A 25,583-nucleotide genomic window follows, 5' to 3' on the forward strand; every position below is an offset into this window, starting at 1 on the left:
GTTCATTTCTTTTCCGGTATGTGACGTCAAATATATTCCCGATAGTACAACAAACAGCATCAGACTTATATAAAAGTTTGGTAAGAGTCCTTATTCGTACAATTGTGCGCACAGTTGACTTGCTTAAAACTAAAGTGCAACCAACATAAGCGTGGCCTTCATGACAATCTGCATGCTGTAATACTTATAGTTTTGTCTCAAATACTTGAACACAATGTATTATGAGTGATCAAGCACGTAGTTACCGGCAGCTGAATGGGGAGACGTTGCTTTTTTTGAGTGAATTCCATGTCACTAGCTAGACTGAGTTCACGGCCCGGTTTGTGGCCAGGCAACAAAGGTACGACACGGCGGCATACGCGCGGACGTTAAAACATTTGGTCCTTTACACTCTATAGCCGCAATTTAACTTGCCATAGCTGGTGTTTGTACAACAGCCGATAGCATAGACAGACCTGCGCGCGCATCTCTTCCTCCCTTGTTTCGCTAACTGTATCCCACGGCACATCTGTTGTTTACAGAAGTTGAAATAGACTTTGTGGCGTCGTGCTCGACTTTTTTTTTTTGCCTCCCGAGATTTAATGTTAGCTGAAATTTACAGACGTGCTATTCAAGACTGGGGCAGTAAAATTCACATCGCGCTAAATTAATCCGCCCAATCTGAAGACCTGCTAAGTGAGGGATAGGTGTACTTTTAAATGTTTATTATTGAATTACGTAATTATTTAAAATATCGAATTACCTGATAAGTTACCATGAAATCCTAACATTGGAGACCCTCAGAGACCCTGGTGCAACCTGTACAGAGTTTGTCTCTCTAATTTTATTTTATTATTGGTAGTAGACACCTGTAGTAAGGCCCTTAAGTTTTATCTCTATTATTTACCACTGGCCAAAGTGGGTGGGGAAAAATTAATGTTTGTGACCGATACCTTGAAAACCACACATTGGAGGCTCTCAGAGCATGATGCTACCTGTATTGTGGTTGACTCTTGAATTTTATTTTTTAATGCTAGTAGATACCTGTAGGAAAGTCCTTAATTCTATCAGCATCATTGCACATTTTGATGTAATAAAATTAAAACTGCGACAGAATTTGACATAGTTGCGTGGAATGGCGTAGGCTGTTGTCCCAAGCTCTAAGTACAATGATGCACTGGGCAGTAAATACATCCAGCAGATAGAGCTAACTTCAGAGCAGTTAGCATTCTTGGTACCGTCAAGTGGGGTTACTTTGACTACAGGGGTTACTTTGACCAAAAAGTAATAAAATATTGTAGCACCTCTGGTGGCAATTGTATGAAAATTATCATATCAAACAGGGCGTGACGTCGACCCAAGTGTCTCCCCGGCTCCTTCAGACCATTATGCCTTATGCCTCGTCAGCGCACTTTCTTGCATAATGGTGCAACGAGAGAGTGGTGCAGTGCGGCGTGTGTGTTTTCTTTCAAGGATTCAACTTTTATTTTATTGTGTATATTTTTTTTATTGTAAATAATTTTCGTTTGAATTCGTATATAATTTTTATAATCCTATTGTTCACCGGGCGCCTAGGCCGTGGTTTTCCGCCTGTGGCCAATCCGCGTGTTCTGCAGACTCGCGGAGGAGGGGGAAGACGCGGGCGCTCGGGCGCGCCGGGTGGAGTGGGAGAGTCAGTCGTCATCCTGGCAAGAGAGGAAGCGGTCGCGGGAGAGGTGTCGCTCCGCGTTGGTGGTGAGAGAGCTGAGCTGAGACGGGACTTGAACGTGCGTGACGTCAATGGTAGTCATGAGCTGTGCCGCACGGGAGTTAGACATAGTTTCAGTTGCGTTTGAGAAACAGACATTCCACGTTCAAGTTTTAATGCGAGTCCTGTGAGTCGTGAACTATTGGGTCAAAGCTAGCCGTCGCCAGCATAGTTTTCATACGCATTTTCCAGGCATTGTTAGTATAGTTTGTCAGTCACCAGGTTGGACGGGAGTCCTTGTAAAAATGTCTTTGTTTGTTTTAATTCTAGTGATCATGTCAGTAGAGTATTTACCGGAATAGGGACATATGGACATCGTGGTGTTTTCTCATCATTCTTTCCTTAAGCCACGTCAGCCATGTCTAGCGTCACCTCTAGTAAGCAAGGGTTTATATCGGCACGGGCGGGACGTCCCGTATTTAACATAGCAGAAGCGCGCAGAACCGGGCTATGCCCTATCTAGATTGCCACAGGCGGATCCGCGGTAGCCCCATGTAAAGTGTGTACATTGATGTGTATAAAGGACCCAGAAACTTCATTTGGGCTTTTTATTTTTGGTGAGACTAGATCCCTCGGCCACATGGAACGAACCCCCTCTACAGAACCCCTGAGTAGCCGGCAACACCGTAGTAACATTAGGGACTAGTCCCAGACGTCCACAAGTGTCGCCCAACTAGTGTGGCCAAATCAAAGTGCGATTTCAAACTTTTTAATATCAAAGGATTACCCATGTTGAGCATCGAATCGTGGCAAAGTTCATAGTGCGCGGGATAACAAGCCTAGTATTACAGACATTGTGCGCGGTGCTAAACGCGTCGCGGAGGAAGCCGAGAGACGCGGGAGCAGCTGCACCGGAAACGGGCGTGACGCAGCGGCGCGGGAGCGTGATAGCGCGGAGCGTCTCACGCAGGCATCGTATTTCACATGGCGAAGAAACGCGGCTTATCACGGGATCACGTAACATGCGATGGGGAGAACTCACCGACCAGCGTGCGATAACGTCGCCGGGAGAACAGGAGATAATGCAGAGATAAATACGTGAGGGAAGATGAGATAAGGAAAAAATGGGAGACACGTACGAACAGTGCGAGTGGTGCGGGTTACCGCACACGGGACTAATCGGCACGGTCGATAGTGGAATGGTAACATGCACGTGTCCTTGGGGTAGCATGATTAAGTCAGACAAAATGACAGTGCAACACGGACAAACAAACACGGACAGTGCGGAGAACAGTCAAGGACAAGTGGTACAGCCAGACGCAGATAGCCAAGGGGAAGTGCGGCGCGGAGCATACGGACAACTGACTGAGTGCGGACAATGCGGGCACGGACAATTACAGGTAGTCATGCATGTGATGGAGGTGCCAGAACTTTTACAGAGTTTCTCCGGGGAGGCATATGAGGATCCGTGTACGTTTCTTCAAACTTGCAAGGACAGATTGAAGGATATATCGTGGGACAGATGGGTGTCAAAAGTGAGTGGGCAGTTAAGGGGACCCGCACAGATATGGTGGGCGGAGGTCGGGCGTTCTCTCGCAGAGTGGGACGAGTTCAAATGTACATTGCTGAGACATTACGACGGATCAATGGCACGTTCAAATTGCGAACTGCAGCTTTATTGTATGCCGCAGGAGGAAGAAGAAAGTGCGGAGACGTTTATTCATAGAAAAGTGTACCTGTACCGATGTTGGGCGCAAATGGACCGTTGAGTGCGGTGGTGCCCATGATCTGCGAACAGTTACATCCGACCTTGAGGCCGTTTTTGCGCAGTGCTATCAGACTAGACTTGTGGGAATTTGTGGAGCTCGCACGCAGTGTGGAAGAGGACTTACAGGTGATCAGGTGCGGGAATGCGTCGAAGGATTATATGCAGAGAACTGGTGTCATAGAACAGGAAAATCGGGAGGAGGCCTGGGCAGTTGTCCCTTACGTGACTCCGCCCCCTCCGCGCGACTCAAGGGCGATATCGATGGCTAGTCACGACCCGGCAACATGTCAGGAAGAGCGCCGCGTCGACAGACGCGCGACTGTAAGCCGTCCACGTAGGTGCCGGTACTGTGCCGCGGAAGAATACCACTGGCACACGGAATGCTCGACAAGAAACCATGTGTGGATAAAAATGACAGACGAGGGACGCCAGCCGGGAAACTACCAGTAGGGGACAGTGATACAGTCAACCACTGTTCCCGGAGCTTCAGCTTGACTGAACCACGTGAGCCGCAGTTGAAAACGCAGGCGCAGCGGCATGAGGCATGTGACTGGCCAAAGGCATATACCAGGGTACAGGGAAGAGACGCGCGGACAGCTAGACCCCCGAGGACTGTTACGTCGACATCAGAGTGTTCGGACAACCTGACGCAACCGGACGGACGGAAACAGCGAGATATTTCTACATTGACGCGGACAAATCAGCATTGGCAGTCGCCGAGGGTAAACCTGGACACCGCCACGAGGTTCTCCGAGGGGGCGGCGTCGGTCATCACACCCAGGGCTGCCAGCGCACCGCGAGCGCCAGTCATCAACGCCGGACCAACTGATGTCGCCGGCGAGCTGCCTGGACAACTGGACGTCCCGGCCGACCCTGGCAGACGCAGGGCTGCGTCACCGCGTCTCGGGCAGCTAGAGGAAGACGCAGCCGAGCTCCTCCGGGTGCCAGTCCACCTGAATGGGCACCCTGTTCGAGCCCTGGCGGACACGGCGGCCAGCCAGACTTTTGTTGCCGCTCACCTGGTGCCGGAGGGGGACGTGGAGCCGTACGAGAGGAACGTCCAGCTGGCAACGTCTGGGTATGCCAAGGTAATTGTCAGCGTTCGTGATAAGTTAAGTCAGACAACAGCCATGGTGATTCCGGGACTGAGAGAGGACCTGATACTCGGCCTACCTTGGCTGATACAAGAAGACACGGCAATAGACGTTGGTGAAGGTAAGGTGCATGTGGGTCGGCAGGGCAGGCGTACCCTGTACCGGATCGGCCTATGAGCTCCACCCCAGTCCTCCCCGCCCATCAGTCTAGGGGACTAGCCTCCGGAATTTGTGTCGCTGTTTGAGGACGTGCTCGCGCAGCAACCACGAGAGTTTGCGGCAATGGACATGCTGCGCCGCACCACCTATGCAGAGCACGCCATACTTACTAGGCCCCACACTCCAATCTTCGTGAAGCCACATGACACTGAGCACGGGGCACAAAAGGTAATTGAGGAACAAATCAGTGAAATGATGAGGGACGGGGTAATTGAACCCAGTGACTCACCCTACAACAGTCGGGTGGTATTGGCAAAGCAAAAAGATGGGACCCTGAGGTTTTGTGTGAACTTCAAGCCGGTGAACTCGGTCACGATTCCCGCCCCAACACCCTTGATACATATCACGGATGCTTTGGCCGGCCTGGGCAAGGCCAAAATTTTCTCCTCCTTAGACCTGAAGTCCGGGTACTGGCATTTGCCGGTGCGCCACGAGGACAGACCAAAGACTGCCTTTACCGCCCCCGATGGCCGCAGATTTCAGTTCTGCGCCATGCTGTTCAGGCGATGATGGTCAGAGTCCTTGATGGGTATGTGGGAAAGTTTGTAACTGCCTACTTGGACGATGTCATCGTCTGGTCGGACACGTGGGAGGACCATGCGCAGCACCTCGCCATAGTTCTCAAACGGCTGGCCAGATATGGTCTGACCTGCGCGCCGAAAAAATGCCACATCGGGGCGGAGGAGATCCAGTTCCTCGGCCACATTGTCGACGGGGGTGGGTGCTGCCCTCTCCCCGAGCACCTGGATCTCATCGATGCCAAGCCAGTACCCCGGACGAGGAAGCAACTTCAACGATTGATGGGGCTCCTCAATTGGCTCTGATCGTTTATTCCAGATTTTGCCATGGTGACAGCACCACTGACTGACCTCCTGTCCCCCAAAACCAAGTACCGTTGGACAGAGGCCGTGGACCGGGCACTGACCACGGTCAAGGCCCTGTTTCGTGTCATACGCTAGCCAGGTTGAGGCCGGAGGAGCCCCTGTACCTCCAGACTGATGCCAGCCAGGTGGGTATGGGGGCCATGCTCTATTAGCTTGGGCCCGAGGGCGAGCGGCGGGTCCTGGAATATGCAAGTGCCAAGTTCGAGCCTGCTGCTCGCAAGTACGATGTCAACGAACAGGAGTGTCTGGAGGTGGTGTGGGCGGTAGGCAGATACCGTCACCACTTGGAAGGGAGGTCATTTGTTCTCCATACGGACAACTAGTGTCTCAAATGGTTGAATTCAATGCAAGGGCGCAAGTCGAAATTCATCCGCTGGGCTATGAAACTTCAGAACTACGATTTTCAGGTCGAACATGTGCCGGGTAAGGCCAATCAATTGGCAGACAAGAAGTCCAGACATCCTGACCCGGCCAAGGTGTTCCAAGACGAAGGCAGCTGGGATGACTTGGTGCCACCTCAGGGGGGTGTCCCGTCCACGGAGGAGGGGTCATCACCCGCGGCCCTGTACCTGACAACGCAGGCCGGCCCTGACACTGACCCGGGCTATGTGAATACGCTCTTAGACCTAGTACAGGCAGTGCAGCAGGCGCAGCTGGGAGACGCTGCGACCTTAGCGCAGATCGAGGAGTGCCCTGCGGAGGACCTACCTTTCAGGCATTGCAGAGGGGAAGTGCTGCAGGTCCGAGTCCCGGGGGACATGGAGTTCTGGAGTATCTACGTGTCGGAGGGGGCACTCTCTTGCAGGACACCCGGGAGCGGAGCAGACGCTGAGGGCCGCGAGGGAGACATTCTGTTGGCCGGGGATCACGAGGGACGTCCGGGAGTATGTTCGCCATTGTCCAATCTGTCAGCATAGGAAGGTGTGGAGGTCAGACGGGGAAGAGCAGCAACGGCCATGTCGGCCCCAGCAGCAACACCGTGGTGTTGGACATCATGGGGCCATACCCACGAAGCACTAAAGGGAAGCGGTTCTTGGTCATGGTAACAGATCTCTTCACTAGATGGGTTGAGGCATACCCGGTGTCCAACGTGCGATCGGGAACTGCAGTGGCACTGCTGGAAGGGGAGGTGTTCCCGTGCTTCGGATACCCAGCAGTGCTGTTGAGTGACAACGGCGGGCAGTTCAAGGGCGCCAGGTGGAAGACAGCATGCCGGAAGAGGGGTGTCGAGCACCATACGACCCCCACTTACCACCCACGAGCCAACCCAACCGAGAGACGGAACCAGGAGATCAAGGTACAGCTCCGCCTCCGGTTGGGAGAGGACCATACCAAATGGGACGTCCATATTCCCAACCTGTTATATTGTCTATGACGGCGAACGTGCGCCGTCACCGACTACTCTCCCGCGGAGCTTGAGCAGGGACAGAAATTGGCCGTCCCGGGAGAGTGCCGCGTGGCCGCGGCGGCAACAGAGGGTGGATGGGAGGAGAACCCCCGCGTGGAACTCTCGGAAATGAGGGAGCAGGCACGCCAGCGGCAGGAGCAGTGCCTACAACGCAACACTCCACTGACAAACCGTCCTCCCAAACCTCTTGAGCCGGGTGACTTAGTGTACGTCCGACGGCACCATCTGTCGTCGGGCGCCAACCGGTTTAGCGCTGGGCTGGCCCCGAAGTGGGACGGGCCCCGAGTGGTGTTGCGTCGGGCAGGCACGACGACTTACTACATACAGACACATAATGGACGGCCATCTAAAATACACCGTGACGACTTGAGGCGGGTCAATGACGAGGGCAGGGACGCCAGGTCGAACCCTCGTCAGCAAATGCAAGGGGACGCGGCACATGACACAGGCCACGCGAGGGGCGATCCTCACGAGACGCAGGACGAACGGAACGCTGACGTCAGACGAGAAGGGCGGGTTGATGACCCGGCGGAAGGACTGGACACGAGACAGGACGGCGAGGGGATGCACGACCAGCCGCAGGCAGTGGCGCAGGCAGGACATGGCGAGAGGAAGGGGCAGGAGGACCCGGACATCAATGTATTCGGTTGGTCAATGGAGGACAGCCGGACAGACGCGACTCTTCCTGTGTTGATTGAGGAGCCGTACGAGGGACAGACGCAGAAGTCACCGATGTACGAACAAGTGTCAACGGACGATAGCCCACGAGTCACAACCAAGACGGTGGTATGGTTTGAGAGTCTGGTCGGAAGACACCAGGAACCCCAGAGGCTTGGGGAGCCCCTGTGGCCACTAGACATTAGTCTCACTGACTAACTTTTCGGTCCGGATCACGAAGCCAGAGACGGACGACGACGAGGAAGGAAATGACGAAGAGGGTTCGCTGGCCCTGCCAACGGACAATGGACTGACAGACGGGTCTGCGGACACAACAGAGTCGGAGACATCGTCGGGTGAGGAGGAAGTCGAAGGAAGGGGACGTTACTCTCAGCACATGCGGCGGGCGCTGCGACGCAGTTGCCGCGCAACAGTAGAGTCGAGCCAGGTCCGGGGGACGCCCTCAAAGACTGGCGATCGCCAGCCTGAACCGTTCGTGGGGGATGCCATTGCCCCACCCTCACCTGACACACCTACTAATCTGACACCCACCAACCTGGCACATCCCACTAGCTCACAACGGGCGCCGGGGTTACTGCGAGACTTTGTGTGCTCGCAGATGGACACAGTCAGTCCTGTCTTGCCAACAGGGCCCCGAGCTAGAGTCAGGAACCTACTGCCCCTGTCACAAAAGGGTGTACAATTCCCGCCCCAAAGAACCAGATGTCGTCCCCACTACCCCACTAAGTGCTACGCAGTGCGCGACAACTACTAACTTCCGTCTTCACCGTGTGGTATTAACTACAGACATCTGCAAAATATATCATCAGGTTCTCGTGCATCCAGACGATGCACCATACCAGGTAATACTGTGGAGGGAGAACCCTGACCAACCAATACGTGAATTCCAACTTGACACTGTCACTTACGGAGTCTCAGCTGCTCCATTTATGGTGATGAGAGCCTTACAGCAACTTGCAATGGAAGAGGGTCCTCGGTATCCGATGGCAGCAAGGGTTGTGATGGATGACGTGTTTGTAGATGACATTGTGACTGGTGCAGCATCAGTCACAGAAGCTCTCGCCGTACATCAAGAAATTATAAATCTCCTGAAACAAGGTGGTTTTGAACTAAGAAAATGGTCCAGTAATAGTAAGGCAGTTCCAGAAGATCACCGGGAGAGTCCACTTAGTTTTCATGGTAGCAATGAAGTTTACTTAAGGTACATGGTCTTCAATGGGATTGGAAGGCAGACGTTTTCTTATATCATGTTCAGCATGCAGGTGCAACAGTCACCAAGAGAACCATCGTTTCAGAAATTGCTAGGTTATATGATCCGCTAGGGTGGATTACTCCAGTCATCATTCGAGCCAAAATCTTTCTCCAAAGGCTTTGGTTACTGGGAGTTTCTTGGGACGAAACCCCACCACTAGACTTAGTTGCCAATTGGCAGGTTTTCATTGGCCAGTTGGATGTCCTAAGCAAGCTGTCCGTACCTCGTCTTGTTTCTGCACCACAGTCTGAATACCTGCTCCATGGTTTTAGTGATGCATCCAATGAGGGTTACGCAGCTGTTGTGTATTTGCGGACTTCTAGCCAGGGTGAAACAAAATCACGTTTGCTTCTCGCCAAGTCACGTGTTGCACCACTGAAGACCGTCACACTTCCGCGACTTGAATTGCAGGCTGCACTCTTGCTTATCAAATTTATTGAATCACTGATCACAACACTGTCCGAGCGAATCCAAATAAGTTGCATTTATGCATGGTGTGACTCAACCGTAGTTCTTGCTTGGATTAAGATTCCGCCACATCGGCTGAAAACATTTGTGGCAAACAGAGTTTCTCGTATTCAGGAGAGCAAGGTTCCGGTTCACTGGAGACATGTTTTCTCTGCTGAAAATGCTGCAGACTGTGCATCAAGAGGACTCTCACCCAAGGAGCTTCTAACACACCCACTTTGGTGGACTGGGCCAGGTTGGTTGACAGCAGAGGTGGATTTATGGCCCAGTCAAGGATATACCAGTTCAGAGGAAGGTAAAGAGGAGTTGAAGGCAATCACGCTAGTCTCATTGGTTGGTCAGTGTATACCGAACATTCTTAACATCCTTTGTAGGTTTTCATCCTGGTCACGACTGCAAAGAGTACTTGCATACGTGTTGAGATTTGCATTAAATTTAAAGGTTTCAAGGGAGTTGCGACATACAGGTCCTCTCACTGTAGCAGAAATTGACGCTGCCAAGAAGGTGTGTTTGAAGCAGCTTCAGCAAGAGAATTTCAAATTAGAGTTTGATTGTTTGGCTGCAGCTCGCGAATGTTCTTCTGGAATTAAAAGACTACAGCCATTCATTGACGCTGATGAGATCATCCGTGTAGGTGGACGCCTGCAGTAATTCACATGTAGCCTATGAAATGAAACATCAAGTCCTGCTTCCCAAAAGGAGTTTTGTGACAGAAATAATTATTGACTACTATCATGTCTTACACCTTCATGCTGGCCCCAGTGCCACACATGCTGTAATTCGGTGTGAGTACTGGATAGTGGCAGGTAGAGGAGCTGTCAAGACTAGGATACACGCCTGTGTAAAATGTTACTAATTCAGAGCCCCAAATGTGCAGCCATCCATGGGAAATCTTCCACCAAGTCGAGTGCAACAAACAAGACCATTTCTGAATGTGGGTGTTGACTATGGGGGCCCTTTCCAAGTCAGGCTATTGAATGGTCGAAACAGTCGTTCATCCAAGGCCTACCTGTGTTTATTCATATGCTTAGCAACTAAGGCAGTACACTTGGAAGTTGTTTCATCATTGAGTACCACTGCCTACTTAAATGCCTTTTTCAGATTCGTGGCTAGGCGTGGACTCTGTAAGGCTGTTCTTTCATATTGTGGAACAAACTTCATAGGGGCACGTCGCTACTTCAATGACCTTAAAAGGTACCTGAGAAACACCTCTAACTGGCATTGTGTGGCAGACACTCTGGCGACTCATGGGATTCAGTGGAACCTCAATACGTACTCCATCTGCACCACATTTTGGAGGCCTGTGGGAGGCAAGCATCATCAGGGTGTCCAGTGAAAATGGATTTCAAAAATCCCTGACATTTCCCTGTTTTCCCTGACAAAATTAGGATTTTCCCTGACACTATGCTCGTTCCCATTTAAATTCTTATAAACTTTGTCAATATTTTTTACACTATAATATATGTAAAAATATACTGCGAAATTTTAAGCAACAGCAACTGTGTAAATAGGTCTAATACTAAAATACAAAATGTGAAAAAAAATATATGAAATATGTTTATTGTACTCACATATCACCATGTTCCTCAATTTCTTCAAGAGTTACTCACTAGATGGTTTTGAAAACATAAGTCAGTTCCACTTCATATTTAAAAATAATATATATAGTATTCAAATTAGCTAAGTATGCAATAGTTCCAAACTTAAAACTTTAAAAAAACCTTTTAAGTCCAATCACAAATTAAAATTTTAACAAAGGTTTTTCTTAGCAGCACTACTTTTTTAAAGCTTCTATCTGGAAGCTTAATACAGCAGCTTCTTTTTCAGCATCTTCCAAGATTTTCTTTTTCTTAGCTTCCAAAGCAGAGAGTTCAGCAGCTGCTTTTCTTTTTCTTCCTTTTCCTGTAATAACTTCTTCTGTTGTTCCGTGTATTCCTTGTATTTTAAATATGCATTACGAGCAGCATGAATAAATCTTTTAGATACGACAAAATTATCCAGACCTCCAGCTGACAAAATACCATCATGAATTGTACGCTGTGCAATCAGTGAAATGTCCAGCTGATTTTCTACCAAGCACTGTTTGTTTATTGAAAATCCCCTTTCTACTGCTGCGTTGCCATGAGACATAATAAATATCATTTTCAAAAAAGATGCTAAATGCCCTGTATTTTCACTACAGTAAACATTTAAAAGGTCAAACCAAAACTTATCCAGGCGTACTTTGGATCGGACATGGAGTTTCAAATGTTCCTGCACTGCAGTCAATGAACACAATCTTTTGAATTCCTTCGGTATTTTGTCACCTTGAATTCCAGAGAGCCAATTATGACTAACAAATATATCTAAGGCACATGACAGCCTCTTGATCGCCAAATCGGGAATAAGGGCTACAGAAGGATCAGCAAATGAAATGCCTCTTGTCAAGCTGAATGTAAGAGGTGAGCGCTTTAAAATCCTTTTCACACATTCCTGCAGGCATTTTAGACAGTCTGCTCTAAATAATTCCATATCCTTCTGACTTGCATTTTCTGAACATAATGCAGCTCGTGTCCCAAAACCTAAGTCAATTTTTTTACTTGACAAAAGATTATTTGCAGATAAATCTATTTTGCTCAGGGTAGTATTTGCCATTACGTCTGCTTTGACAAATCTAGTCATAAAATTCTTGATGACTGAAGAAAAGTCGGAAAAGAGGTACGGCGCCATGGGGTCATTTGTTTGATATTCTTTGAGAAGTGGTTCAACTTCAGCAGCAACAGATGAAAAAAAAGCAAGTTTAGGTCCAAGTAACACATCTTTAATAGCACTTTTCACTATAACAAAACTAGCACACGTAGGTTCTGTATTTGACTTTAGACCAGCAACATAGTTCCGAAGATTTGGTAAAATTTTCAATGCTCTGTCTGCTACAGGAACGTTGTCTAACCAACGAACTGGACAAAATTTTAGAGAAAACATCTGGAATCAGTTATTCTAATGTAGTCTGCACGACGAGTGGGGATGTTATGAAACAGGTTGTAAATAGCACGCAAGAATTTAACAATTTCCCAACCAGTTTCCTTCATTGCGCCTTTGAAGGCACAGTGTAATGAATGTAAGCCACAAGTGCCGATATCCAATATTACCCCCTCATCAGTACGACCTTCCTTCAAATCTTGCTTCAAGTCTTTTAAAAACCGCAAATTTACATTGGGGCCATCCATCGACACCTGTATAATTTTGTGTAATGTATTCACAGGCAAAGAGTTTTTAAAAGCACTTAACAGGTCTGCTGCAGTCGAATGGCCGATAAATGCTGATGTAAGATATCGAGTGCAAGTAATTAAATCATCTTCATTCCAGTAACGGACAGAAATGTCCATTTGCTGTTTCTGGGCAATTTTATTTAAACTTTCATCAAAGCCAACTACAAGATGAGAAGATTTTGATATATCAGCATGCAGTTCCTTTTGAAATTCTGGAGCCAATCCGTGAACTATTGTATAGGATACTTTTGATTTTCCCAACTGCAATTTAGCTGCAATTTTGCTGTCGTGATACATCTTACGATGCATTGCTACACTATTTTCTGCATTCCTTAAGGAATTATGAGCCATAACACAATACAAACACCAAAGTATTTCGGCACGTGTTACAGAATCATTTAATAAGTAATTTGTCAATGATTTTGATTCCTTTCTAGCACTGCCACATGTGCACGTGCAAGAAAATGTTGCGGATGGGTTTAGATAAGAATTATCAGCATTCGAGGAAGTATCAGGCAGAGATTTAGAACTGCTGACTGGATCTGTTTGGAACAACGGAGGGGAAGATACTTGAGGTGAGCTGGGTACATCAGAACTAAACAATTTTGAAGATTCAGACAAAGGTGAAGAAGACTCTGAAGCAGAATTATTTTGTGACGCTGCTGATGTAGGCCTAGTTGTTTTACAGTACACTGCTATGGATGAACTCATGTGAAATCCTTGCACTCTTCTGCTGTGTTTCACTCCAGATGCATGACTGGGAAGAGCCTGCTTCCCCATATTACTCAGTTCAATCCTGTGATTGCAAAGTTTGCACCAAGCTGCATATGGGCTGCCATCAATAGCCTGAGCCCATGAGAGGGATGGGTTCTGGTTCCATTCATCCCTGAATGTAGTTTATCTGAGTTTTGAAGCCATGTTGTGACCTGTTAAAATAAAATAATTTTTTACCTTTATCACACTAATCTTTAAAATAATATTCTTGTGAGAAAATTAACCTATTTTTCATTAATTAGCAAATAAACGTTTCAGGCACCACAAACACAGATAAAATCAATGCAAGTACTGATAGGCCTATCAGCACATATTTTCTATACAAAGTAACCGTCAGCTTCAACTTCAAGCATCTTTTATAAGATAGGCCTAGGCCTAATGTAAACTTATGAACTGAAAATAAATCTGAAAAAATATAGGATATGTTCCAGCAACAATAGCTTGTTTCAGGAAATAGTCACATTTTATCTACAAAATTGCTGTGTGTTCATGTATTTTAAAAAATTTGCAATGTCTGGCCTGGCCTACTTCGAAGCAAGAAAGATGCCTAACTAATGTAAAATTCAAAAAATAAATAATATAGTACGTTACAACATGACTTGTGTTTGACCCGATTTATAAACTCTGCAAGCACGCATGTCCGAATCAAAAAGTTGAACTCTCACCTTCTTAATGTTCCGGTTTATAAACAGTTTATAAACCGGAACGTGAAAAAAGGTGAGTGTTCTACTTTTTGCTTTACTCAGACATGCGTGCTTGCGGAGTTTACAAACCAAGAACATCACGAACCATTGCCGAGCGAACGAAACAAATTAGGCAACAGTTTGCGACTTGCCCATAGAGCAACTATAGTAGAGTATACATACATTTTGTTTCTTACCTTTGTTTGGCTGATGATATAATAATTCACTTATCCATCAACAAAAACGATAACCAAAATCAACAAGAGTACACAAATGCGCGCCATTTTGGCCAGCCTAACAGGCCGCAATGTGTACAGCCATGTGCCGATTATAATCGATACGTCGATCATTGTGTACGCGGTGAATTGAACAATTGATATGCATATTGTATCGTGCTGCTGCGTGAAGAACAAACACGGCCAAAATTTCCAGACGATTTTTAAAAAATCCCTGACATTTCCCTGACTTTTCCCTGACACACGAAATTCCCTGACAATTCCCGGTTTTCCAGGTTTTCCAGGTCGCTGGACACCCTGATCATGTCTGCGAAGTACCATCTCAAGAGAGTTGTTGGCCAGCAGATACTCACGTTTGAAGAGCTGTCGACTTTGTTCACTCAAATTAAAGCTGTCCTCAATTCACGTCCACTCTGTGCCATTTCATCAGACCCAAATGACGTGGAGGCCCTTACACCATCACATTTCCTTGTTGGCAATTCTCTGACATCTCCTCCAGCTGCATACCTCACGGAAATTCAGACCAACAGATTAGACAGATGGCAGCTGGTACAGAGTGCATCACAGCACTTCTGGCAGCGGTGGCACAAGGAATATTTGCACACTCTACAACCACGTGGCAAGTGGACCAAAAGCAAAGGTGACCTGCAGGTTGGTGACCTTGTCCTAATCAAAGAAGACCACCTTCCACCCCTGCAGTGGCAACTCGGCCGCGTCACAACCCTACATCCTGGTCAAACAGCAGCATCGAGTGGTGAAGCGGCCAGTGATAAAATTGTGTCGGTTGCCAGTCAACTAAGAACCAGTGTAGTGAAACATAAAAAATGTTATTTTTGGTGGGCGGTATGTTTGGGCATAGTGATAGAATGTGTGGTGGTTTGGATATTTGAATTTGGCGCCTTCGATCGTGAGTGCGCCACTGTGGCGGCCATCGTGTTCAGCAGTGCCATCTGTAAATAGTTTCGTCAGTCTTTTACCGTTTCTCCGCATTGCTGGGTGTCATGCAGCTAAACTATTAGTTTCAATTCAGTTTTGTGAACACAGGGTATATGGGGGTTATTGTGTATCAACGTGGTTATTTTACCATTAAAATGTTTATTTCTTGTGTCGCGTATGGTTGTACGCAAACATTTATAAAAGGATGCAATATTTCATTTCACAGGTGAGTTAAGACAAGTTACATTTGTAAGAAACCATTAAGTATTTAATAGGTACGTCAGCACTCGGCATTGTGTAGATTTATATTACTATAGGGTTTAATAAATTGAATGTGAATTATTAGCATACAGTATTACTACTATGTAATCATAATAACATTATATAGTTTCACTCGCTAATAGTTACATTAAACACGACCACTTCTATTACTAGCCAGTAATCCCAAGGATGCATTGTTTATTGTTTACAACTTTCATCGAGTCTAGTCGGTTTTATGATACCAGGTTCCTAATTGGTTAAAAAACAAATGTAGGAGAAATGAATGATGTCACAGATGTTGATATTAATGAGTGTAGTAGTCATGAGAGAAGACGAAGGTCGTGTTTATTTGTATTGAAATAATACAATGGCACAGTGTAGTTGTGATTGTTGTCGTAAACGGGTAAGAGACAGTTCATGTTTAATAAATTAAAAGCAGGAATTACCAAATAAAATTTGGCGTAAATTTAATATATACAAGATAAATATTGACACAATGATTATTGTCATATAGCCATGAAAGGTAGGTGGTGATTTTATGACTTTTAAATGTTTGTTCTTCGTATTTCTTATGTATATTTCGTTTGATGTGATAGGTGAGATGCGTGTTGTGAAAAGTGTGCTTTATTGAGGAAGTTACGCAGGGGTATATTTGTAGCCAGAATTTTCGTGATTAATTTATCTCGGTATCATGAAGTAGAATATAGTCCCACCCGGTCTAGTATAATTTGCGATACAGGTATTTTATTCCTCATAAATAACTTCTTTACCCGCAACTTTAATTTTCAGCTAATGATGTTTCGTAGGGCACAATGTTATATTTCACAATACCACGTTTAGTCGTAACGTCTCCAGGCATTATTTCATACATAATGCATAATCGGTATCGCAAAATATACTAGAGCGGGGGGGATTGTAGTCTAGTTTACGATACCGAAAAAGCAAATTATACAAAAATTGATATACAAGATAAATAGTGTTTGTTGTTCCCCGCCCAATACCCCTATTTTTCCGTGCGTGTACCGTAGGGGTGGTAATGACGTAATTGATGCCATCTTGGTGATGTCATCAGTATTGTTATGGTATCGCGAAGTGGACTAGTCCCCTTTCCTCTTATTGTGTTCTTATTAAATTTTTTCAGCTTTCCTGTAGATGAAAAAAGACGGAGCCAATGGATCTTGTCTTTAAAGAGAGAAAAATTTAGTAAATTTACTCCTAGTCGACATTCCAGACTGTGCTCAAAGCATTTTCTTCCAGAATGCTTCGACAACGAAGCTTTTGGCTTGGGAAGAAAACTGAAGCCAGATTCCATACCGTCAGTTTATAATTTCCCTCCACATTTACTCTCGGACAAAAAGAAGAGGAATCCTCCAGTTGAAAGAACCAAACATGAAGCTTCAAAAGTTATAAGGTAAGTGATACTTCATAAGCAGATATATCTCTTTCAGGTAACCGAACCAGTAACCGTTATGTTATCTTTAATAATTTTTGCGATTGTATGCATGTTTTTGCTAATGTTATTTTCTATGATTCATAGAACAACATGCATTGCACTATTAATAGCATGGTAAAATATAACAAATTTGGATATAACTTATTAAATTGAGGACAGTAAATGTCCCAATAACTTTACTTCCTATGTAAAACAGGTAACTTAACAAGGATCTATTTCCGGCATGTGATCACTGTATCCAGTCAAACAGCAATCAATAAGAATATTTTTTGTTTTCATGTGGTTTGCGTATTCTAAAACTATTTGAACGGGTCTATACGAGATAATGTAAAGGCCTGCGCATAACTCATAGTGATTGATGATTGTGTTGGTTAGTTTTGAAATTACCGCTATTTGTTTAACATAATAAATGGTTAGGCGTGTTATATGCATTTTATGCTTAATTGTGCACAAAAAAAAAGATAAACAGAAATTTCACATTCTAGGAAATTAAGGTTTAGAATTCTATAACCAACTGAGCAATATGTTGAAGATATATTTTTTAACTTTTTTAAAATCACATTAAGTTAAATATCATATCTTATATCAGGATAATATAGAAAGTAGGGCCTACAGTAATATTTGTTTTTATTAGTAGGTATTCACAATTTATTTCATTTTCCTATGTGGTAGGCCTATACATCAATTTGGTAATTCTGAGATTTTTTTTATAATATGTGTTAATACAAATCTCATTATTACAAACAGTGAACATTTAGGTAATTTGGGGTTTGTATTAAATAAATTTCACTATATAGGCCTATTTGACTATTTCCAGCATAATTTTTTCTCTCCCAAATCTTGTATATGACTACATCTTCTAACACACTTCGAGCCTGTCAATGTGAAGACCGTTTTATAATTTTGTGAGCTATGCTAATACTCAGGTTATGGTGATGAAAGACTAGGCCTTTTAACATTTTTACAAACTATTGCATTACACTGGACACTTTTTTCATGTCTACTTGTTTCGTTAACTGTTAAAAAGGTTTTGTGTAAAAATTGATAATTTTCAATCATATGATTTGTTGCATTAAAAGATTTAGAAGTACTGTTTACTATTTTGTTGTTAATAATAAAAAGTGTGGTGACGTAACATATCCATTTTAATTTTGAAACTATTTGTTTACAGCAGCTCATCCACTGACAGTGCTGAACCACCAATGAAAAAACCACGTTCGTTAAGGAAAGCATACATTGGTGATTTTACTAACAGTGATGAAATAGTAAAATCAACAAGAAAAGCACAGGCTTTTATGCAAGTTGTGAAGCAGAAACTTTGTGCAACGAGAAAAAGGTTGAAAATGTCACGCCAAAGATGCCGACGGAGTTTGAAGAGACTAAAGACAGCCCAAGCATTACTCAAACACCTGCAAAAAGAGCAGTTTATCACTGAAAGTGCTAGTGATGTACTTGAGGTAAGAAGTTATGCCTATGATTATTTTCAATTCGTTAGAAAGTCATTGTTTATTATGTCAGTTACACACACACACACATAACTAAACAAAGATATTAGATAAATCATTAATAAAACAGTAAGGTAAAGGAACCAGAATCCAATATGTTAAAGCAATTTTTGCAAGCCAACATACGGTATGGTTCAAATCTTTCGTGCGCGGTATAAAGGGCTTAAGTCAAAAAAGTTGAATTTTTAGATATTTATACTGTCATGCTCAGAAAAATCCAAGCTTTCCAATGGTACAAAGGGCATGAGTCTAAAATTATAAATAACGGCCGTTATAAGCGTTGGTTTAATTGACTTAAGTCAAAAATTCAAATGTGCGATCTGTATAAAGGTCTTTTGTCAACATATGACCTTTAGGTCATTATAAAATACTTATGTTTTATGTGTTCTAAATGGCATAAGTCATGTTATGCCATTTTAAGTTTTTTTATCGATATGTAAAAAGGACTTATGTCAACATGTGACCTTTAGACCATTATAAAATACTATTGTGTACGTGATCTAAATGGCATAAGTCATGTCATGCCATTTTGACTACCTTTTATCAATCTGTTCTAAGGGTTATGTCAACATGTGCTCTTTAGACCAGTATAACATATTTTTGTCAGCGTGATTTATTTGGCATAAGTCATGCTATGCCATTTTGATTAGAGAGATATAAAGGTCCTAAGTACGAATAATTTTCTTGGCAGTTTTAATGTCTGTATATTTTTAAATAACTGAAAAAGATTAATCCGGCGGTCACACTCATTTCGGCAACCAATGTTGGTAATCCTGCTCCTCGTTACTAGCGCCATTATTTTCATTTGTTTCATGTTTATTATAAGTGGCAGTACTATTTACATTGTTGTGTGTTGTGAGATGTAAAATTTGAAGATGCTAGTCCTGTACACATAAAGATTTAACTCTGTTTTTTATCTTATACGGTGTATTAAATATGGGAGAACGCAGCAAGAGAATTGTAGGCATGGCTTTGCAAGATATAAACTCTAGAAATGGAACAACAGGTCAGTAGTAAACTTTGATTTGTAGTTAGTTAAGTGTTAGCATGTGCAGTATAGTTTAATTAAAGTCTGTTAGCTTTTCGTTTAAGAACTTTTCGTTTATTAAACATTATTCATTCAAACCCTTTAAAGTCGTAATTTTAATATTGCGGGTTTAGTAATATTACTATACAGTACAACCCAACTCATTTAGTTTTGGATTTAGTGAGTAGGCCTAATTACGTAATAAACTTTGTAAAATTTTGCTTCTTTAACTTCAAAAGATTAAAAATAAAACCCCTTTTTTTAGACATGTTTGCAAAAATAAAAAAAAAAGATACTTACTACACAAGATACAGAAAAGACTAATAAGGTCAGAAGGATATTTTAGATCTTGATAAGTGGGCTAAGACAGTTACTTACTATGATAACCAAAGTGACTTTTGTAAGTCCTCAAATATTGAGTGTATCTCTGTACCAGTTCGTTTAAATTTGAGGCAATCAGATATTTTCAATCCAAATATTCAGTGCTCCTCTTCCTTGTACCACAATCAACGAGATGTGGTAATTTTTCAGATGTTCAGTGCAGTCCTGTGCCAGCAAGTTTGCAAGAATATCAATCAGATTTTGGTCATTCTTCAAATATTCAGTGTTCCTCTTTATACCACAATCAAAAATATGTTGGTAATTCTTCAGATGTTCAGTGCAATTCTGTGCAAATAACTTTGGATGAAAATAATTCTGATTTTGGTAATTCTTCCAATATACAGCGCTCTTCTTCTTTCTGTCATAATCAGCAAGATATTGGTTATTGTTCAAATGTTCAGTGCAATTCTGTGATAAGTAGTGTGACTCACAATCAATTGCACCTCGGCAATATTTCACCAAGTACCAGTGGCATTACATCACCTGACCAACGCGGTAAGAAGCCAACAACGAATAAAAAAACTGAAGAAGAGCTTGAACAAGTAAGAGCGCACATAAAATCTTTCCCCGCTTATGAAAGTCACTACACAAGACAGAGAAATGACAAACAATATCTGCCTTCACATTTAAACCTTAAAATCATGTATGGCATGTACTGTGAGAAGGTTCAGAAGCCTGTTTCTAGAAAACTCTATGAGAATGAATTCCTTAACATGAAGCTGTCATTTAAAAAGCCAAAAGTAGACACTTGTCACAAATGTCATAGCCTTCAAATGCAATTATGTGCCATGGACAATTCAAATGAAGCTGCCAAACTTGAGGCAGAAAACGTGCTAAAAAAATCAAGAATAAGCAGATCTGGCATATGAGTCAAAAAGAGCAGACAAGGACATCTCAAAAATTGATCCAACCAAAAAGTGTTTTACATTTGATCTGCAACAGTGTTTGCCTATGCCATTTGTTTCGTCTTCCTTTGCATTTTAAAAACGCCAGTTATGAACTTATAATTTGACCGTGCATGATACTGCAACTGGCAAATCTACGAATTACATGTGGCACTAAGCTATTGCAGGGAGAGGTGCTAATGAAATTGCATTGTGCTTGTACCACCATTTAAGTTGTTTACCCCAAGATGCTAAGGACGTGACTTTTTACTCCAATACATGTGGGGGTCAAACTAAGAACACACATGTGTCGGCAATGTTTTCAAAAGCCATGGTTGACTTCCCTCACATCTGTGCCATCAATCATAAGTTTCTCATTCTAGGACACACTCACATGGAGTGCGATGTAGATCATGCTCTGATCGAAAAGAAGAAGAAAAATCTTCCCTTTCCCATAAATCACCCTCATGTTTGGTATCAACTTGTAAGATCTACAGGACAGAAGCAGCAACTTTCTGTCAAAGTAATGACGCAAGAAGAGTTCTTCGATTTTGCAGATTTGTTAAAAGGACCCTTAGTGGTCAGGAAAGTAAACAAGGAAGGCGAGCAATTCAAGTGGCACAGTGTATAAAGTGGTTGCGATATCTAAAAGACTATGGAGTGCTGCATTATAGAGATTCTCTTCGAGAAGGTACTTTCAAAGATTTAAGCTTCCTTCGAAGGGGTAAGAATAATCTCCTAACCACACATCTTGTGAAGAGATACACTGACGATGTTGCAAATTCTGCAGCAAAGAAAAAAGACTTGGACCTGCTTCCACTTGTACCTTCTGTTTTACATGACTTTTACTTAAAATTAAAGACATCAGTTGATGCTTCTTACATTGATCCTGATCTGATAGAAATTAATCCAGACAAACTATGATTTAGAGCAATTTTGGTTTCTATGTCTTATTGCCATCAATTACTTTACTTTCCAATTTTATTGTCATTTTAGTATTCTGATAATTCTTAATTTTGTTGCAGTTTTTGTGTTGGGTTTCAACATTGAACAATTTGATTTACTGAAAGGGTAAAATTTGATTTATTTTATATTTTTTGTATTTTGTATTGTATTTTCAGTTTCATATATTGGATTTCTAAAATGTCATTTTTAAATTTACTATCTTATCTGCTTGTAATATGAGTTAGTAGTAGAGCTTAAATTATTTTATTGTGAAATAGTTGGTTTTACTTAAGTATTAATTATGTATTGTATTTTAAGTTTTATACACTGGATTTGTAAAATGTCTTATTAAAATTTATGCATGATTTCATAATATGATTTAAATAAAGAAGTATAACTTAAATATTTTTACGACATAGATGAGTAGTTGTTACTTGAGTTTTCATTTAACTTGCAAGGGTTAAAAAGACTTATGTCACATCTTGTGAGATACAAAGGGCATAAGTCTGTCACAAACAATTAAAATTTTCAAAAGAAGCACTAAATATTTATGAATTACCGATATTTTCAGTCTAATTGATAACATATATATATAAAACAATATATCATTTTATAATGGCACACACAGACCAAATAAACAATTTTGCATTATTTTCTAAAGTTAGTTTTATCTCTCCCAAAAAGTTGTGTTTTTTGACTTAAGCCCTTTATACTGCGCACGAAAGAAATATGGATTCATTTTAATCAGCACAGAAACAATCTAGCACCATTCTTTTTTTTTATTAATTTTTAAAGAGATGATGTTGTGGAACCAAAGTTCGGTGCGAAAAATCAGCAATTACCAAAGAATGATACTGGTGTTCCACTCTTGATACTAATGCAAAAGTGCATAACCTGTCTAATATTATGGGTGCAGACATAATTTCAACCTATTTTTGTTATTCTAAACTTAGTTAATTGTTTTTTTAATTAATTTTTTGTTTGGTTATGTGCATGTGTTTCAGAATTTAAATTATGGCAAAAGTGCATAATAATTTTTGTGGGTTTCATAGAGTATACTGCACCATTGATATCATCAATATACCAAAAATATAAATCACTATTGATTAATTTATTTCCGCATACAAAATACTGAAACAGTGCCGAGCACTGGTTCCTTTACCTTACCTACAGAGATTGTAAGTTGGATACAATAAAGTTATCTTTAAAAGATTTGTGCAATGGGAGTGCATGACTTGATGTAAGTTTTTGGACATACGCCATTGCTAAGAACTTTTTCTGTTGGAGAAAAACTAATAAATAAAATAAATAAATAAAAATACTCAAAAAAAAAATTAAGCAAACAATTGCTGTTGTCAACAAGGATATGAACACCACAAAATATTCCGAAACAGGAATATGGTCAGCAAACAAAGAAAAACAAAGAAAAATGTACTAAGAGAACGAAAAAATCCCCACAAATGATGACAACACAAAAATATTGAAACCCAAAATAGTTCAAATAAAGTTGAAGTTTTTGGTTTGTAAATGGAATTTGTTGAAGGTGTTGGGGTAACTTGTAAAAATGCTGGCTATCCAAATAGGACACCCCTTTTTGTACAAATTTTAAAATGAATGAGGCCATGTGGTGGTGTTTTTTTATTCTTATGTTGTACATACGAAAGGGCTAATTTATCGGAAATAATTGACTGTATTTAGACAGAAATATAAGTAGGTAATGAAGACCCTCGCATGAAAATGGGTAAAAATCTTTTTTATCCTGAAGATAATCTAGATAATTTCACTGTAAAATGCTTCAATTTTTTTTATTTGATCTTAAAATGGGAACTATTTTTCCCTCACTGGTCACCTACTTTACAATGGTCATACCTAATAATGTGCATGAGAACTACATGCAGCAGCATGCTGTGACATGTTTAGACCATTTTAATTTACATAATTTTCTGTGAACAAAAAAATTAATAATACTGTGCAGATTTCATAATCCTGAAGATAGATGCATGAGTACTCACAGACTGGCACTGGTAGATAGACACACACACCAAAAGAGACAACACACTGTCGTGAACACACAGCTACGTGATGTTTCACAGGCTAGGCCTGCTTCATCGTCTGATGTGTCTATCTACTAGTGCCAGCCTGTGAGTACTCGTGTATCTAAATTCAGAATTATGTAACTTGTTGCCTAGCGGCCTTGTCCTACCATTGTATTATTGTGCAGAGTATAAGCAAAAAATGTATGTATGCTGAATAAAACTGTAAATTACACAAAAACAATTTTTAAAAACATTACATAATAATGGCCTAGTTAACCAATTCCATTTTTAAGTAGGCTAGCTAAGTATGTGACTAAATCTAAAAAATAAGTTTCAATGTTTTTATTTTTTTATTTATTACAGAAAACATTAATTCCAGTTGCTGTCGAACTGCTGGTTCGGTCCAGGGAAGGATGTAGTAGGAATAAATACCCTGAAGAACTTAGCAAATTTGCACTTACTCTAAACTTTTACTCTAGTAGGGCATATAACTACGTCCGTAATACATTTAGGAACAGCTTACCACATCCTAGTACTCTCAGAAAATGGTACAATTCTGTGGATAGCAAACCAGGGTTTAGCGCAGAAGTCAAAACTGCTCTTACTTTAAAAACTAAAGAAATGGCTGCTAAAGGTAAGACAGTTGTCTGTTCCTTGGTAATGGATGAAATGTCCATTAGGAAGCAAGTTGAGTTTGATGGCAAATGCTTTGTAGGGTTTATAAATTTTGGTGTAGACACTGTAGATGACAGTCTACCAGAAGCTAAAGAAGCATGTTGTTGGCTCTAAATGATAAATGGAAAATTCCTGTTGGATATTTTCTTGTAAATGGTTTAAGTGGGTCTGAATGGTGTAACATTGTTTTGAACTGTTCAGAGTTTCTGAATGAACTGAATGTTCATGTATTGACATTAACTTTTGATGGCGCTGCTGCAAATGTGTCCATGGCCCGTTGTTTAGGTGCAGATTTCACTCCACGGAACATTAAAACGTGGTTTACAAATCCTTCAACAGGTCATAAAATATTTATATTGCTGGATGCTTGCCATATGCTAAAGTTACTAAGAAATGCTCTTTCCTCAAACGGTAGTTTTGCAACTAAAAATGGACTGGTTCTTTGGAAATTTATTGTAGAACTGGAGAGACTTCAGAACACAGAGGGTCTTCATTTGAGTACAAAACTAACCAAACGGCATATTAATTGGCAAAAAGAACCAATGAAGGTAAAGCTAGCAGCTCAAGTTTTCAGCGAAAGTATTGAGAATGCTTTGATGTATTGTTGTAAAGACTTGTATCTACCTCAGTTCCAGGGCTGTGAAGAAACTGCCAAGTTTATTTTGCTAGTGAATAATTTATTTGATGTCCTCAACAGCAGAAATTTGCATGCTAAGGGATTCAAAAGACCTCTTGGGATAAACACAATTGATAGTGTCCATTCATATTTAGAAGAAGGCAATCAGTCATTGTATTCACTACAGGAGACCATAGGAGGTCAACCAATAGTACATTCATCCAGAAAGACTGGATTCATTGGCATAATTGTGTGTATCGAATCAGTGCTAGCTGTATATGACATGATAGTAAGTAGACCAGAATTAAAGATGACTTTCTTACTGACATAAAAACTCAGTCAAGATTACCTTGAAGTTTTTTTCAGTGCAATCAGAAGTCGTGGTGGTCACAACAATCCCACCGCTCGGCAGTTTGAAGCAGCTTTTAAGAGACTTTTGGTTCATATCCAGGTTGGGACCACAACCAGTGCAAACTGCTCGGCTAT

General features: G+C 42.1%; 2 protein-coding genes across 9 annotated transcripts in view; one reads left to right on the plus strand and one right to left on the minus strand.

Annotated features, from left to right (window-relative positions):
* LOC134530877 (scaffold protein salvador) overlaps window positions 1–25,583 on the minus strand; it is a 66,824-nt gene that overhangs the window by 9,002 nt on the left and 32,239 nt on the right. The window contains exon 12 of one of the 8 annotated variants that reach the window (XM_063366146.1): window positions 13,577–25,579. The exons of the other annotated variants lie outside the window; for them this stretch is intronic. Within the exon in view, the coding sequence (XP_063222216.1) occupies window positions 25,523–25,579 (57 nt within the window). The 3' untranslated portion in view covers window positions 13,577–25,522. Of the gene's footprint in view, window positions 1–13,576; window positions 25,580–25,583 lie in introns of those variants that run through there. 8 annotated transcript variants of the gene reach the window in all.
* LOC134530878 (uncharacterized) lies at window positions 1,467–16,880 on the plus strand. Its single transcript, XM_063366153.1, has 2 exons — window positions 1,467–4,522; window positions 16,833–16,880. Exons 1-2 carry the CDS (start codon window positions 3,815–3,817, stop codon window positions 16,872–16,874), a joined length of 750 nt encoding a protein of 249 aa, XP_063222223.1. The 5' UTR covers window positions 1,467–3,814; the 3' UTR covers window positions 16,875–16,880.

This window comes from Bacillus rossius, chromosome 3 (genome assembly GCF_032445375.1).
Source record: "Bacillus rossius redtenbacheri isolate Brsri chromosome 3, Brsri_v3, whole genome shotgun sequence".
Taxonomy (NCBI): domain Eukaryota; kingdom Metazoa; phylum Arthropoda; class Insecta; order Phasmatodea; family Bacillidae; genus Bacillus; species Bacillus rossius.